General features: G+C 38.1%; 2 protein-coding genes across 9 annotated transcripts; both read left to right on the plus strand.

Annotated features, from left to right (window-relative positions):
• The first annotated feature begins 3873 nt into the window (after positions 1–3873).
• LOC108136714 lies at positions 3874–5267 on the plus strand. Of its 2 annotated transcripts, XM_017258039.2 has the most exons (3): positions 3874–4275; positions 4740–4866; positions 5038–5267. In XM_017258039.2, the coding sequence occupies exons 1-2, from the start codon at positions 4016–4018 to the stop codon at positions 4822–4824; spliced, it is 345 nt and encodes a 114-aa protein (XP_017113528.1). In that variant the 5' UTR covers positions 3874–4015; the 3' UTR covers positions 4825–4866; positions 5038–5267. The 2 variants fall into 2 exon arrangements, with proteins under 2 accessions (XP_017113528.1, XP_017113527.1); XM_017258038.2 differs by lacking the exon at positions 5038–5267 and having other exon boundaries at positions 3876–4275; positions 4740–4958.
• A 390-nt stretch (positions 5268–5657) lies between these two features.
• Positions 5658–17264, plus strand: LOC108136876 (nocturnin). 7 transcript variants are annotated; one of them, XM_017258323.2, is made up of 8 exons: positions 8596–8759; positions 12700–12959; positions 14769–14873; positions 15134–15366; positions 15421–15492; positions 15948–16069; positions 16139–16771; positions 16893–17264. In XM_017258323.2, exons 2-8 carry the CDS (start codon positions 12880–12882, stop codon positions 17082–17084), a joined length of 1437 nt encoding a protein of 478 aa, XP_017113812.1. In that variant the 5' UTR covers positions 8596–8759; positions 12700–12879; the 3' UTR covers positions 17085–17264. The 7 variants fall into 7 exon arrangements, with proteins under 7 accessions (XP_017113813.1, XP_017113816.1, XP_017113812.1 ...); XM_017258324.2 differs by lacking the exons at positions 8596–8759; positions 12700–12959 and adding an exon at positions 5658–5940; XM_017258326.2 differs by lacking the exon at positions 14769–14873 and having other exon boundaries at positions 8597–8759.
• Positions 17265–17677: the final 413 nt, after the last annotated feature.

Raw genomic sequence — 17677 nt, forward strand, 5'->3', positions numbered from 1 at the left:
GGGGCATGGGGTGAGCCATGTCCTTTATCTTATATACGCTATTTTATGCCTGCACCACACCACGCCATCTCCCCTCATATGGATGTTTTTGTTTCTCGCCTTTTTCGCCAATAGATTGTGCCACCACACTTTGGCATTTTATAACATAAACTTTCATTTGCTTTCTTTCGTTTTTCTTTCTGTTTTTATTTTTTTTATTTTTTACATATATATATTTTTGTGCAACATTTTTGTTGCCCTTGTTGTTAGTGCTTGTAATGCGCTCATGTAGTTTTCCCACTCACTCCCCTTCTTATTCTTCCTTTATTCTGCTTGGGGCGCATATGTTGAGCCCCGAATACATGGAAACGAGTCTGATGTCTTGACATCTGTCTACTGGGCCCACAAACCCAACTACCCCAGTTTTTCGGCTTTGACAATCGTCCAAAAATGTAGATTTGCATGCACATCAGCATTGGGCATACATTTATCTCGCCCAGGATGCCGGCCATCAGTTGTTGTCTCCTTAATGGGATGTGAAAAAAGCGTGGAAAAATCGCACGAAAAGGATGAAGAATTATATATAAAAGGATATCTAAAAATGGAACTACATTTTTACTATGCGTGTGCATCCGAAAAAATTTGAAATTAAATTAAGGTTTACAGAAAAAAAATTTTATGTAATAACATGGCTTTTTTAAGTGCGGACGGACGAATACGAACCATGTTAAAACAAAAAATGATATGCGAATTGATTGATTCGACGAGTAAGTGCAACAGTTTATTTGCATATTTTGCAAAATTTAATTGCACAACAGCAAACAGAACTAAATTACGGCAACAATATGCAAAATATTTAAATTGCCAAAATATCCCTTGGCCGAGCACATAAATAAGAGCTCGCAGATGTTAGGGGTGGCCAAAGGAAGGCCAAAGGAAGGCCAAACAAATGTAAACTCACTTTGTAGTTTATTGAAAATTTAATAAAGTGGAGTCCACAAACGAACGGATATCACAGGGAATGGAAGATGAAATAGGTAAATGCCAATGAATGTGGAATAAGAAATACCCAAATAAATACGCTATTTGCCTTTATTGCAATTCAATTTACTATCAATGCATCAGCCCTGGAATCAGCAGCCAATGGACATATTTAGCGTTATGTTTGTTCCATCAAGGATTTGCAGTTCCCTCTGTTACTTGGTATTTGTAGAATTGAAATGACATTTAAGGAGCATTTCCGTTTAAAATGATTGTCAAGACTGCGCCCAGGCTTGCTGACACAAATCCGCCCGCAAGTGAGGCAAAATTCAAGATTAGGAAATACTTCAACATGCAGCGGCTCTCCGTCTGTCATCCGATTTCTTTGCTGTTTTTTCGATCAATAAATGCGCCTGGAAGAAGAAGATTTCTGAAATGTATGAGTGATTGCATAAATGCATTGCGATGGAAATGAGTTAATCGACTTTTTAGTTTTCGGTTGTTGTTTTCAAAATGTTTTTATATTTCTTACAAAAAAATCATTTGTTATTTATAATGGCTATCTACCATCTTAACAAATATTTTTAAAAAATATTTTTTTAAATATTGTGTATTTTAGTAACAATATACAAATAGTGACTAGTAGTTTATCCTTTTTAATAGGTTTCAAACTGACAAAACAAGTTTGAAGAACCGTTTCGCTATTTTATTTCAGTAAATTATTTCCTTATTTCCTTATCAATTTACAATCAACAAAATCTATGTAATGACGCATATAGTTTTACTAGCAAGGAAGAGACAGGAACAAAATTTGAGAACAAACGAAATTCAGAATGCTTTTTCCCAATGTTGTTTTCATTGTAATTTCGAAGACCAAATCCAAATCGTACAGTATGGCAATAAACGAATTTTGGTTATAACAATGCAGCTGAACTCTGACGGTCTGTTTCCAAAAAATCCCCTTTGTTACCCCTACAAACATCATTCAACCACATGCAATTTTGTTGGCATGCTGATATCCATGGTTTGGCGATGGGGCCAATGGACATAATGGCCGATGTTCAGAACTTCAGTTAGAAGAGGGGGAAATGGGGTCGGTGTGGGAGGAAGGGGGGCGGCTAATGGTGGACAGAGGGCGGTCCAGAAATGCCCCTAGGTGTTGGCCACATGGGAGCCGACCGAACGCATCTATTTCTATTTTGTTACAGGACATGCTCTCAGTGAGCCAAAAAAGTCAGGGGAAGTGTCTGTCACAAGGACATCAGACAGAGGCTTTTATTAAAAGCGGTTCAATGACAAATATTCATTACTGCAGCAGAAAAGAGCACAGGGGAAATTTATTAAAAATTCTAGTTTAAATTTCCCTAGCCAAATTTATCGAACATTTTGATTTCGTATAGCACTTGTAATAATTTTATATACCCTTGCAGAGGGTATTATAATTTCAGTCAGAAGTTTGCAACGCAGTGAAGGAAACGTTTCCGACCCTATAAATTATATATATTCTTGATCAGCATCACTAGTAGAGTCGATCTAGCCATGTCCGTCTGTCCGTCTGTCCGTCCGTCTGTCCGTCCGTCTGTCCGTCTGTCCGTCTGTCCGTCCGTTTATATGCAAACTAGTCTCTCAGTTTTAAAGCTATCTGCATGAAACTTTCCCAAAAGTTGTCTTTCTATTGCAGGTAGTATATAAGTCGGAACGAGCCGGATCGGACGACTATAGCATATAGCTCCCATAGGAACAATCGGAAAAATGATTGAAAAAAATTATAACTTTGCTGTTTTTTAATTTTTTGTTTAGTTCTTCGACATATAGCAATGGTTAAATAATTCAGAATTATGGTTTAAATTTCATCAAAATCGGACGACTATAGCATATAGCTCCCATAGGAACAATCGGAAAAATAATTGAAAAAAATTATAACTTTGCTGTTTTTTAATTTTTTGTTTTGTTCTTCGACATAAAGCAATGGTTAAATATTTCAGAATTATGGTTAAAATTTCATCAAAATCGGACGACTATAGCATATAGCTCCCATAGGAACAATCGGAAAAATAATTGAAAAAAAATTATAACTTTGCTGTTTTTTAATTTTTTGTTGATTTCTTCGACATATAGCAATGGTTAAATATTTCAGAATTATGGTTAAAATTTCATCAAAATCGGACGACTATAGCATATAGCTCCCATAGGAACAATCGGAAAAATAATTGAAAAAAATTATAACTTTGCTGTTTTTTAATTTTTTTTTTTAGTTCTTCGACATATAGAAATGGTTAAATATTTCAGAATTATGGTTTAAATTTCATCAAAATCAGACGACTATATCATATAGCTCCCATACAAATAATAAAAATATATAAAAGAACAATCAAATAATTATGCTGCAAATCGTCATAGCTTCAATGTTTTTAAACATATACGCAAGTAAATCATAATTTTAATGTTTTCAAAAATATTTAATTCTTGCGATAGCTGCAAGGGTATATGAACTTCGGCTTGCCGAAGTTTGCTTTCTTTCTTGTTGTATCACAATTTAAATCTTTGTCCTTTAAAGAAGTAAAGTTAAAAAAATACAAAGCCAACGGAAATACAACTCTTAAACCAAAATTTTAGAAAAAAAAAGATTCACAATTTTATTAAATTTTAATTAGTATTTTGAAAGTGATTTTGAAGAGTTTTAAAGAAATACATATCTTAAACTGATAAAGCGTAGAAACCGAAATAAAATATATACTAATACATTTTTTTGAAAAGCGTATCGCATTAGGGTTTTCGTTTCGAAATCAAACATGGAGAGTTTTGACCTCCGGGCAGAGCATTAAACTTCGTCTGCTATTATGGCCCAACATATTATTTCGTTATGACGAAACGTTTTATAATTTTGCTGCAATGCTTCAGTTTCAGTCTTCTAGTCTTTCATATCCGGCACTTGGTAAGTGACGTTGGTAAACCATTGAATAGCTTCGATTGCCGTTGGGGAATCTTATCAATAACCGACCAAGTGGCCGCTGGCTCTTCTGAAAGGGGCTCTGCCAAGGCAGTCAGCGTCAACATGTCATCGTGGGTTGTCTCCACCACAGAGCTGTACGATTGTGGTGCCAATGGGACAACATCCTCACCAACATCTTCGCGACACACTCGACTGATCCACTTGGTTTGGCACAATCTGGCCGAAAAGTGCCAAAAAATTGGCACCTTTTTTAGGCGCGAGACGAATAAACCGCTGCCCAAAGAACTTAGGCGATCGTTACGTCTTAACAAATCGGCCAGGCGAAAAGGCTATCGGAGTTGCGAGAGCGAGGCAGATAAACGGTAGGAATTATAAACTTATTTTCATGTGGGCTAGATAAGCCCATTGTTATTGTTTACCGCAAGGTTCGTCTATGTACACCTGCTAGAGTGGACCTCTAAATAAACCCTGAATAAAAAGCCAGGTATTAGATTTACAAGTTCTCCAAAAGGGTGAACAAATTAAGATTTCGAAGTACATTCTTATTTTTATTAAATAGAAACAAATTGTATTTCTTTCAAATAAAATCAAAACTAGCCAAATCAAAATTAACACAGCTTAAAATATTTTCAATAAATCGATTGACTTTAAAGTTGTAAAATATAGAAAACTACAAATTAGATTTTTAAGTTTAAAGTTTTTTTGTTTGTTTGACAAATATTATTTGGTATACATTTTTCCTATGTGAAATTATGCCTTAGAGATAAAATTTAGATTGTATAAATATAATTTATGTAACTTAAACTGGTCTATTTCCATTCTGCAGGCTGATGAAAGAACGTTTGAACGAACCCGTTAACATATCCATACGAATGGGACCTGCCTACGACTATAGGCCATCAAGTTTTTGACCGATTTTCAAAAGGTCACCAGGACATGGAACTTCGAATTTGGTAGCTCTGCCGCTAATTTAGCTTAAGATGTAATGTTATTGTCAATTTGCTGTTGCAAACTGTTATTAAAAGTATACGTTTTACCCTTTTTACATGAATGTAGTAAGCTCTGAAACAGCTGATAAAATCCGAGAGCTTTGCGTATTAATCAAAGCTCCATGTTTCTCTTAGGTCCCCATGTAAACTTGCTTTGATGAGCTCTCTTCAGTTGCTAGCTGGCCCCTGCTCTTAGTACGCCCACAAAAAAGTTTATTGCCCCGCTCACAACAAGTGGACGTGACGTTGCACTCTACCTATAAGGATTAGTTATCTTACTATATTTTGATAAGAATTAAATGACGAACCTGTATCTGAGAAAATCACTTTTATTTTTAAATAATTAAATAAATGAAATAATTTAAAATAAGTATACCGCAATTTTATGCATTTTTCTTTGCTAGTTTTCTAAAAACAAAATTTTAAAAACTTGGTCTAGATCTTTCTAAATTTAATTTTCTCCTAATTAGTTTTCCAAACTGCTTACCAGTTAATTTATAATTTATTTTAATTTTCATGTCCTTGCTTTAATATTTTACGTGACTTATGAATGGAGGAGGGCATTCGGCAGTCGGTTGAGCCCTGAATGTAACTCTGATTTCAGTTGGCTTTTCCTTTCTGCCGCCTTGCACTAATTCGAGCCGTCTGGCACTCTCACTCTCAGCGACGCACTCTCTCTTATTCTCTCAACATTTCTCTTTTCATACGTCACAGAAAGCGTTATCTCCCCAGTTTTTTTGTGTGGTGCCCGCTTAGTGTGAAAAACGTGTTCGACGCGGAAATGACATTGATAGTGAAATTTTAACCAAATTTACCGAAAGTCGAGTTTTTTTTTAATTCTCGGACAGCAATCCAACCAGTTACGAAAAGACAAAGATTTCGAATCCATGAAAAGTGACCTTCGATTGGAACAACTTAAAATTAGTTTACGCCATTTAAACAAATAAACAATAAACAAAACGTTGAGTTCAAAATGAAGCTGATTTCCACATTTGTTTATTTACTAGTAGCGTTCTACAAATTTTTCAAGAAGCTCTTGTAAGTGGCCCCAATTATCTAACAATATTAACAGCTCTTATATTTTTTGGGTGTGCCAGGCCTCGTCCTTTTTCTCCCTTTTCCTTCCTCTAAACAAAAAAATCTTGAAGAGCTTATTGATAAAACAAAAAAGCAAGACGTTGCGCTGTTTGCTACTGCTTTTCATAAATTAAGTTTCTTTTGTAAAGCTTTTCCGCCTCGGTCTTTGTCTGCTGGTTTTCTTTTAGTTATTTTCTTTGTTTTTGTTTATGTGGTTTGTTTTTGGACTGACTGTTTAATGCACAAAAATACTAATTTGCTCCAATCTGCTGACTTGTGCGAGCGCTAGAGAGGGTTTGATAGAGCCCAGCCCGCTCTTTGTGTGCTATTCCCGCTCTCTTCCCGTCTCGCTCTCGAACCTCCACCTCATCGTAACGCCACGTTTTTGTTTGGGTTTGAGGTCGCTTGGAAATGGGATGTGGTTTGTTCCATGTGGCGCTTGTAATTTACCCAAGTGCTTGTTTGTGTGTGTTTTCGAGGGCGGGTGACAACAGAAATGGGTTTTTAATTACTATAGCTGTCCTTTGTGAGCCTCTTTTCCAGCTTTGAGGGCGTTGTACATATAATTTCCTGCAAGCACATAAGATCTGTTCTGATTAAAGTGAATACCTATTGTTGGAGAAGCCCGTAATTTCATTACAATTGCCCGGAATTCCCCATCTCCAAAATTTCTACTTGTTGAGTGTAACAACTGACAGAACGTAATAGTCGTGAAGAAATGTGGGTGTAAAGTTAGTGATCGAATGAATAAGTATAAAGGCCTTAAAGCGATTTTCCGTCATTTAATACATGAGGATTTTTTAACTTCAGCTCACAAGTACAGGATGAATTAATAAAAACGTAAATATTCATTCCTTGTTTAGTTTTGCAAACATTACACACAAATAAAAGTATTTTCTGGCAGGTATAGAAAACAGTTCAAATATCGAAATTTTAAAAACTTAATACTCATGTTATAAGTTTGTACAAATGTGTGTGGGCACAGTATGTGAGCGGCACGCGTTGCCGATTCCACTGCCCTATTGATAAGAAGTGAAAGCATCTAGGCAGACGTGAATAAATACAACCAAACCTCATTATTGAAACACTATAATATAGAAGATAAACTAAAGAGCGGACTTTATACCGAAGCACTATAACAAGGCCGAGGTAGATCCGCTCGAAATCCTTATCTTATCTCGACGGCTAGACCACTGGCTGCGAGTAATAAAAATATTAAATACTCGCCTATACTGTGAAACTAAATAGTTGTATTCCCCACCTAATCGGCAGTCGCACTCACCACTGACCTTGACAGGCCAACTGGGAGCGGGATTGGCGAGAACTACGCATTTCCAGCCGCCCCAAACTAATTATAACCAATTAGATCCAGGCAACGTAACTTTTTGTTGCATTCCCCCGTTCTTATCAATTAGTAGTAAATCAAATCCCATTTGAAAGCTTTACAACTGACCCGTGCGAAGGAATTATGCTGGGATAACGTTTTCAAGTGGCTTATGCCTACTGTTCCCACATAAGTGCACCCGATAAGATATACCTTAAAGCTAGACACAAAACCAGACGCGATCCTCATGTCATTGGCATTGTTATCAGCGCGAATTTACAAATTGTTAACAATTGACCCACTCAGGTCCAACAAAGTAAGTGGGCGTATCAAGTGAGTCATTTGGCTGACGTCTTTAAGTCTTTGTTTGACGGGGAATATGATTAAAAATTCCCTTTTGAATGTGCTTAAGATCTATACATAAAGATTGCTTCATCATTGAGGCTTATATATTCTTTGTTTGAATGTTAGTAAAGAACAGTAAGTATGGAATTTATTAAGCAAAACATGGTTGAAGAGAATACCATCACTTGAGAAGGTCTTTTGGAGCAAAGGGCGCAAGAACTTTTTCAACTAGGTTTGTTCGGTTATAAATATAATAATGGAAAAGCCTTTTTTTTTTGTGGTATTATTAAATAACAATTTCATTTCAAACCAAAGTCATGTTTAAAGCTTAATAGGTATATGTTAAAATGGAGAAGTTATTTTAAAGAGTTTCACCAAAAATAGGTTCTTAGCTTGAAAAAATGCCGGTTCAATTCCTATGACATATATTAGTGGCGCCACTTCATATAAAAGTGTTAGGAAATAAACAGAAAATCAATTACAAAAAAGAAAATATTGTTAAGCCCCTTAAAGCCCCCAAATTGCTGGAATACATTTTTACCAAATTGAATCTATGTGGCATTTAAAAAATAAAAGCTTTTAAGGAACATGTAGTAAACAAAGCCGTCAATAATATGTAACAATTTGTATTTCTTAAGACAAAAATGTCTAGTCAGAAATAACTTTATACATACATACTCATACGCGGGATAGGCCCAATAGAAACCAAAATCGTAGCCCCTAGCGGCAATTTACGCTAATGTTACAGACCCTGAGAGCGAGAGCCATTGAACTTATTACGATAATGAGGTAGAGTACAAATCAGAGAGAGGGGTCTTCTCGCCGGGCGATGATTGTGCAATGGTGCCTCATTCGCCAGACAAACAGAGAGGTCTCTTGGCATTATCCTTATCAGCTTCCCGGCACTGAGAGCGTTGGTATAAATGTCGCAAAGCGCGTACCATCGAGTTTAGTTCTTTGCAGCTCGCCGGAGCATTTGAACCGCATGAAAATCGCGCAATTCGCATTAGACGTTTTCTCGGTTCGCGAAAAGCCATTGCGGGCAATTTGTATTCTCTGCGATCGGCAATTAACCATGTGTGGTGGTGCTTAGTGCAGGCAGTGCAAAATGGTGAGTCTCGCCATCGCAGCGATAAGTTGATAATTTGCCCCACTGAACCACTTGCAAAGTGCGCCACAAACCTTTCGGGAAAAGCGGTCCAAGTTCCATTGATTTTGCGTCCAGATGGAATCAGCTTTTGCCGGAGTAGAACCAGTTTTTTCCAAGCCAAAGTCGATGCGATACTCTCCATATATGTACGAGTATGTGTCCCAATCTGTCGCTATGCTGTTGTATAACAAAAATAATCGCCAGCCAGCCCACTTAGGCGTACACTATGTGTCTATACCCTGTAGTGTACCAGATAGAGCATAAAAGGAAATGCTCATATTTTCCCCAAAAGCGGTAATCTCAGGATTTTCTATTCTTCGTAATGCCATTTTTACCACAATAAAATAAAAGAAATGTTTAATAAAATAAATAGAAGGTTAACCAACTTCTAAAACTTATGTAAAATGGGCTGTAACTTTAACAAAAACAAGTAGTAAACAAACTTAAAAAATACAACAATCAGTTGAATAACTAGTGAAAGGTCCAAAAGCTTACGTAAATAATCCTCCTATATCAAACTTTACAATCTACAGGTCATCTGATAGTCGAGCTAACCAGATGGCTGTGTATAAAATCCCCTGATAAGCTTATCAAATCGCTGGCGTCTCTCCGTTTTATTCGGTTTTTGGTTTGCTTCAGATTAATCTATATCAGATGGAGTGATCGATGACCCACCCGATCAGCCAGCGAGAGCAGGTGTCCAGCCACTATAAAGTCAGTTGAATTGGCACAAAAAGTAACATGGTTTCGGTACACAATTCCCTACTATATTTCGCACGAGGTTTAGGCCTGTCATAAATTGAGCGAACCTGTTGCCAAGTTCATGTGGCATTCTCGGCATTTGGACGACTCCCCACAGGCCCGTACACTCACGTACATATAGCCATATAAATAAAACTCAATGTCGGCCGCTGCTCTTGTTGATTCCGCTCGACTTTCCGCAGTGCATTGCCAAAAAAAATATAAGACCCGTAAAACGTTTGTAGATTAGTCGCCCCTGCGGAAGGGGAAGTGAATATTATTTTCAATTAGTAAGATATCGAAAATTTATTGAGTTGTATTTGTAAGGTACGGGTAAAAAAATACAAAATACACACTGAAGTAGATTAAATTTAATAACAGCTGAGCAATTATTTAAAAGCGATGTGGGAGGTAGTGAGCGTAGATTTTAGAAAAACTATTGCCTACTTTTGGGCAGCTGTTCAAGAACAATTTAATATATAAGCAAATAAAACTGAAAGTTTGTAGTCGTTTGCCATACGAAAGTCAAGTGGCCATAATTTTTTTAAAACCCCCAAAAAAAGACTTATTCAATTTATAACTGAGGTTAGATCAATTAATACTTTAACGCAGTTTTGCTAATTAATTTCCCATATTGCGGAAATTAATGAGAGTCACTCTGTTCGTTCAATATGCTTTAAGTTTATTAGCCAAATGAAATGCAATCAATTTGCTCTTGAATTAATGCAAATCATGAAAGTGCATAATAATTTATTAGCTACAAATTAGCATTGAAGGCCTATGTCTTTCTTCTCGTTCTGTGTTGATTGGATCTTGGGGTGGAACAAAGTGAGGCGTAAAAATAATTATGTCTGTGTGGATATCAAGTGACAGGCAGCTGACATAGAGTGTAATTAATCAATCGCAGCTGATTGGAAATTGTTCTTTATTTATCTGTAATTGATTGTTTGCGGAATACGGAATTCCTTTGGCATTTTCACGCACATAGCACTTTAAATTGATAAGAAAATAATGTTTAAATGTTACAAAAATTATTTCATTTTACTGCCACTTTTTTGTAAACACAATTTTGAAAATATTTGCAATTATTTCACACTCGGGTTAACCTTAAGCAGCTGCAAGTTCAAGTGAAATCTTGTTTGTTATGCTTTCGAAACAATAACAACAGTCAGCGTACTGACTCATCGGGTGCATGTTTAAAGTCAAGTCGATGAAAGTATTAATTAGTAACAAGCTCATGACTTTTAGACAGCCAAACCGAGACTCTATTTGGCTAATAATAAATTTGACATTTTGGAAAGTAATTAAACAAAATGTGGTTTGCCTTTAAAAACGAACACTGAATGAGAGCGGCAATTTCAATTTCATGCTATATAATATACCTATGATTGAACAGCGGCAATCTGTCTGCTCTTTTAATGAGAAACGCGAGAGAGATCAGGGAACTGAGCAGCTGGCACTTGATTGCCTCGATCTCGACTAGAGTCAACCAGAAGATATAAATAAGGAAAGGCAACGCACGCGCGTATTAATTGTTGGCTGTTCTAAACGGCCAGAAGTGCGCTTAACTAATAATTGCAACGAATATTACGCATACGCAGAGTGGTCAAAGAACAGAGTGCTGGTTGACGAAGTGTTACAACAAAAATGGAACAAAATAGTGAAATACGTGAAAACTATGGCCATAGACGTCAGCCAGCCTTGGGCAAGGCCATGCCCGTAACAGCCCTTCTGTTAAATCTAGAGGTCAATCCCTTGGATTATAGGAGAAGTGATGGAGGATCGGAGGCTCTAGAAGAAGATGATAAGCCACCACAGTTGTTTAGTGTAACGGATGAGCCACCCTCGCCCAATGAAGAGGCCTTTAAGCCACCCAACCACTATTCGGAAGATCAAAAACTGGCTGGCGATTCGCACAGGGATATTCCCTGCTCAAATTGCCTGCGAATGGCACCCGATCACCTGACCGATCGCAGCTCGGCCCTTAATGAGATGTGCCAGCGCCTGTGTGGTCCCGAGTGCAGACAACCTCAAGGCCTCACGCTCGATGGATTTCGCCAGGATTTCCTCAGGCAATACGAGATCGCGGAAGCTGTTGCCAAGACCTCGGCCATGACCTCCACCGTTCAGATGAAACAGCGCCTGGCCGCACGCAAACTGGAAATCGAAAAGGAAATGGATGACCAAATGGGCGTGGCCGGCCCCCGTATCGATATCAATCTCGGCCAGAGTTCCGCTGAGTTTGAGTTTGAGCCGCCCCGCGATCTGCTCTTGTATCTGGTGAGGTGAGAGACCCAGACTCGTTTCTTACAGGGGCTACCTGTCTGCCCGTGCCCGTGCCCGTGCTTATAAATCAAGTTCATGGCTGGCAGCGTGTCAAGTGTTCTTAGCCATTGGCCAGGCCTCAAAGCCACTTAGCGGCAATCAGCAACAACAAACAGCAGCAGCAACGTCAACAGATCACCGAGAGCAACAAAAACTAACCTTGCACAATTTGCGCGAAAGTGATCATGACAAAAACTGACAATATATGTATATACATATATTTGCTCCCCAGGGGAAAGGGGAAATACGAAATATTTTGTATTTACATTTATTTTATCTTACTATCCCGATATGACAGGGCAGGGTCTATTATTTTGTTAATATTGTGCTTATCATTTTTGGTCCTGCTATCTTCATTTATATCTTATCTTAGAATTGCATAATTAAAATCTTAACCATTTATTGAGATAGATGTCTTGATTATCAATTTTTTAATTTAAACACAGATCTTGTTTTTGACAATTCATTAAATAATTTTGTAATCAAAACCATTCCTTTTCTATATTTTCGATTTTGTATAGGAACACAATTTTTCAAACGATCAACTAATTTCATAAAATTTGGTTACAAATTTGTTAGGTTATCCAACACACAACCGAGAACTTAATTAAATGATAATTCATAAGTGATAATTTATTCGCGACCGTAAATGAAGTAAAAAGATCCTACAAATGAGTACAATAATTGCGATTAGTTCACGAAAGTGTTTCGACACGTGCCTAAAAGTTCAACATTCCGCTCTCAGATTTGTAGGTATCTTGCAAGTGGCATTCGGTGCGATCGACGAGCCTAACCCAAATCATTGTCTAACCCTGTAATAATCTTGCCTTTCTAGGAAACACAGATGGGGCCGCGTCTCTTTGACATTGCCATACTGACACTTAATATAAAACATTTCAAGTTATCCTAATACCTTTACAAGAAACAAAGAATTCCAGACCAAAATCAAAAATCAGAAACCGAACAAACTGAAAGTGATATATTTTGCTTGGACCAGAGTAAAAAACAGTTCAAAATGGAGTTTCTAATGAAAACATCGCGATTGATCGTCACATCGAAGACTTTCGCGAGACGTGTGGCCGTGCCGATTCCCAGGTAACAAAATCTCCCTCCATCGCCGAATCGGCTGCAGATACAGATAAATATTCTATATATTTCTTGGGCGGACAGCTCATTACGCATGTAACTGCGTTGCTGTATAAATTGTGCAGATACAATTGTATTTTTTGTCTGCCGCATTAGCATTTGAGAACATTTGGGATTCTGCTTAGGCATACAACACCGCCAGGCATTAGCTAAGGATGCTGGCTATGGATGGCTGACTATTTTCACCATTTGTTTGTTGATTTTTGCATGCATATTATATCTCACTCGAGCACTTTTGTTTTCATTAACTGATATCCATTCCCCGCCGCCCTGGTCGCATAAATATTTAACAAGCTTGCCAGTCAGTCAGAATCGTTCTTTTGTTTAGCATTTTGGCGGGGCGCTCTCACACGTGAGCCGAACGTATTGATCTCGTTGTGCGGGGTATCTGTATCTTGCAGATACATCTCGTATGCGAAATACCCGTTTGTGCGTGCTCTCCTCGCGATCTTTTCGCTGCCTCGCGAGCGTTCTCTGCCCGGCAATGATGTCTCTAATAAAACCCCGCACTTCAGTTGGCATTCAGTTTCGCCAAAGTCGCTTGCAAGCGCACCTCGTTCCGACGCCCCAAGATTCCAGAAAAGAAACAAAGCTAAATCCCAAATCTCAAAATCCCGAAATTACCGCAATCAAAATCCTCTGATCCTGCCGCAAAAATGGAGCAAGCCCTTCCGATAAAGCGAGCCAACAAGGCGCCCTGCAAAAACGATCGAAAGGCCTATCTGCAGAAGGTGATGCTGACCAGGTGAGCAGAGCTGGGGGGTTCATCTAAGGGGGAATCTGCTCCATCGGCGGATGATTGATTGCGGTGACAGGCCGAAACCCGTAAGCCCCAAAATCCAGTCCACATTCGACATCCATATCCATCCCCGGCTGGGAACTGGTTTCGATTCTCTCGCGGAGCAACGCAAACCAGCCAAACAGCTGCGAAGCTATTGACCGAGCGACATTTTTCGCCTTTGTTTTTGTTTCGCGGGATTTTAATCGCGTGGGCGGCCCAGCATCTCCACCATCCCCCCCTAAATACCCGACTTATTCCTCTTTGATTCCCGCTCTGGTGGTCTTCTTAGAATCAGAGCATATGTGATAATTGACGCAAAGCTTCGGTGCACGAACACCAGAAACGCTCATTCGATTTAGACATAGAAATAGACATCAGTAATGTAACATAGTTTCAGCAGGAAGAATTTGTCAGGAACATAGATAAGTTTTACCAAAGAGTCAAAAAGAAGTTAAAATCACTGTAAACTAACTAAAAAAAATTTAAATAAAAGCTTAATGCTAGTAGCGTCTAATATAAAACCAAAAACTTGTATTTGATCTTGAAATAAGTTAAAAAGGAATACAAAATAAAAATGCGTACTTAACTTAGAAAGAATATACAAAAAATGTATTGTTCTAAAATGATATACTCTTCATTAGATCTAGAAGTATACCTCAGTATTTTAGTTTCCCTTGCATGTAAGAAATTCATATTAGTTAGAAGAAACAATTTAAACAATTGAAAACTTATCATTCATATTTTAAGCTTAATTTGTGTCTCAAATCATTTGTTTCTAATAATGAATTTTGTTTAAAGCTGAAAAAAGTGAAACTAAATATTTTGCTTAAATTAATCTTCATCTTTTTATCTCCATTCGAATATTTAAATGTTTTTAAAGTATATTTTAATAAAGAAACTCTGATTAAAAGTATCTTAACAATTTAAAAAAATGTTCTTCCCCCACACACAAAATTTTACACCTCCAATATTTGCAGCAAAGTGAAAATGGGAAAATTTTATACGAGTCAACGGCATAGTCATAGTCTGTTCATATTCAGCATAATACTGAGAAAAATTCTATATAAAAAACCAAATGCTTTGTGAGTACCAGAATAAATATAAAATAAATACGTTTTATTGGTGTTTTTGCTGTTGTTAAAATCGTGTTGTTCGCTGAAAGTTGTTTGATTGTTGCAAAGAGCTTTTATTAGTTATTTCGATTGAAATGCTTAACTAAAACATACTTTATGTTTTAAAAGCAGTATAATTGATTTGTGGAGTGATAAGCACGCTTGCTAAGCTGAGTTAAATCTCATTGACTCTAATACAAGGCTAATTGAACTGCTAAATCGTTTTCCAGAATGGGCTCGTTCAATTCGGCGCCCAAAATCAACAACGTGGACTCACAGGACGATGGACTGGAGTTTCCCACGGGTTTGAGCACTTCGGCTCTCCTTCAGCATGTCCAGCAACTGCGGGGCGGTGGAATCGAACAGCCCTCGCTGCTCACCCGCGGCTTTCTGAAACCGCTTCTGAGGGATGACGATGTAGCGGACGGGCTGCGCTGCCTCCAGCTCAATTCCGTATCGAGAGGTAGGATTGCATCCTTGTCTTGTCCCAGGCACATATACTAATGTATTTATGCAGTTTGCAGTGCGCCAGTTGAGGGCGACGCATCGCAGAATATTCGATTGCTGCAGTGGAACATTCTTTCGCAGAGTAAGTATCGTTTAATTGTAGATTTTGTTTAATCGTTATTTGTTGTTTGGGTAAAAATATTTAAAGTCTTTCAATACAATAGGCTTTTTTTTCTGTTTTAATAAATTGGAAACCTTACTTTGGAAGTTTGCGCCTTTTCCAATAAATTACAAGTCATCTTCAGTTTTAGCTGCCTAATATTTAATTTAATATGGCCTTGGCACACTTGTACACTTTTTCTTATTAATCTCTAAAGAACAAACAGATAACAACCATTGGATTAAAATTTTTGTTAATAAAAATAAAAGATATTTACGCTCAATACAATTAAATTTTCACAAAAAAAAATATATATAAGTTAGTAGTGAGTTTTTAAAAATTAATAAAAATAATTGTATTTGATATTTATTAGATAAAAAAAAGTACACCATTTCAATGAAAAATCTCTAACTTCGGTTTATTTTTCCACATATTAGCTCTCGGTCAGCACAACGATGGATTCGTGCGTTGTCCCGACGAGGCGCTAACCTGGGAGCATCGCAAGTACCTGATTGTCCAAGAGATCCTACAGAACCAGCCCGATGTGATTTGTCTGCAAGTACATACGCCACATTTTAAATTATCAGGACAGTAGCGCTTTAACGTTTATTTTGATATGCTTAAATAGGAAGTAGACCACTTCAAGTTCCTGCAGACGGTTTTGGGTAGCCAAAATTACGCTGGCATCTTCTTTCCGAAACCGGATTCGCCGTGCCTGTATATCGAGCAGAACAACGGACCCGACGGCTGCGCCATATTCTACAAGCGGGATAAGCTGCAGTTGCAAGGATACGACACCAGGATACTGGAGGTGTGGCGGGTGCAGAGCAACCAGGTGGCCATCGCCGCACGGTTGCGAATGCGCTCCAGCGGACGCGAGTTCTGTGTGGCAACCACCCACTTAAAGGCCCGGCACGGTGCCCTTTTGGCCAAGTTGCGGAACGAACAGGGCCGGGATCTCATCCGGTTTGTGAAGCAGTTTGCGGGCGAAACTCCTCTGCTGCTGTGCGGCGATTTTAACGCTGAGCCCGTAGAGCCCATCTACGCCACGATCCTGGGCTGCGATCTTCTCCGACTGGGCAGTGCCTATGCCGATGTGAAGCTGGACCGCGAGGAGATCCTGCAGCCCAGCGCGGATGTGGGCGAGTTCGTGTCGGAGTCGATGAAACGAGAGCCACCCTACACCACCTGGAAGATACGCGAGGAGGGAGAAGAGTGTCACACCATCGACTACGTATTCTACACACCTGATCGTCTCAAGGTATGATGATTACCGTTTGCAACCAACTTATACATTTCGTTTAATATTCACTATTTTATATTAAGTTGACTTAATACATTTCAAAAATGATTTATTTCTATAATTTGCTTCTTCATTTCAGATCAAAAACTGTCTAGACTTTCCGGCCGGCGAACAAATCGGCAAGAACCGCACTCCAAGCTTCCAATATCCATCGGATCACTTCTCCCTGGTGTGCGACTTCGAACTGCTACCTTCAATGGATAATGGAAAGGAAAGCGATGGAGAAAAAGGAACGGAAACGAAGGGTGGCAAACATGGATCTATTCAATAGGGGACTCCAGTTTCAGAACTCACCAGGAAGAAAGCAGAAGTTTCAATTTCATTACATCGATTGTGATATTAGTTGTTAGATACATTTTAGCCTCATACACGAGCGTTGCACTACAGTTTGCAGCTTTTACAAATGGTAATCCACAATTCACAATAAATAAATTACATAATATGGAAGAAAGTCAACAAAAAGTGTTTTTATGCGACGATAATCAGCCTTTTACTAAAATAAAAATCTAGTTAGGTCGAAATTAATACATTAAAATAAAGGAGCTGACTTCACCAATGTACGTATGGCTTCACCAATGTACGTATGGCACTTACATATACATATGTACTTGTAATATATAAAATATAACCAATAATTGTCTAGATCTCTTATAATTTTCTGATTTATAGGCGGCCTCATGATTTATATCGATAAGCCGACTTTTATCTCTCCAAAATTGTTAGATTTCCATACACTGCTTGCATTGTGCATACCTATAACTGGAATTCATAAAAATTTCAATTATTGAAATCATTAAACTATCAATATCTGTAAGTTTTTAAAACTTGCCTGCTTTGAAGCGCCGATTTTAATGTTCAGTAATA

The sequence above is a fragment of the Drosophila elegans genome, unplaced genomic scaffold (genome assembly GCF_018152505.1).
Source record: "Drosophila elegans isolate 14027-0461.03 unplaced genomic scaffold, ASM1815250v1 contig_476, whole genome shotgun sequence".
Classification (NCBI taxonomy): domain Eukaryota; kingdom Metazoa; phylum Arthropoda; class Insecta; order Diptera; family Drosophilidae; genus Drosophila; species Drosophila elegans.

Bases quoted from the DNA above. Each gene is read 5' to 3' on its own strand.
- LOC108136714 (XM_017258039.2), top strand. From the start codon at position 4,016: ATGTCATCGTGGGTTGTCTCCACCACAGAGCTGTACGATTGTGGTGCC. The intron at 4,276-4,739 runs GTAGGAATTATA...TCCATTCTGCAG, and splicing joins GAGAGCGAGGCAGATAAACG to GCTGATGAAAGAACGTTTGA.
- LOC108136876 (XM_017258322.2), top strand. From the start codon at position 11,187: ATGGAACAAAATAGTGAAATACGTGAAAACTATGGCCATAGACGTCAG. The intron at 15,493-15,947 runs GTAAGTATCGTT...TCCACATATTAG, and splicing joins GTGGAACATTCTTTCGCAGA to CTCTCGGTCAGCACAACGAT. The intron at 16,070-16,138 runs GTACATACGCCA...ATGCTTAAATAG, and splicing joins CCGATGTGATTTGTCTGCAA to GAAGTAGACCACTTCAAGTT.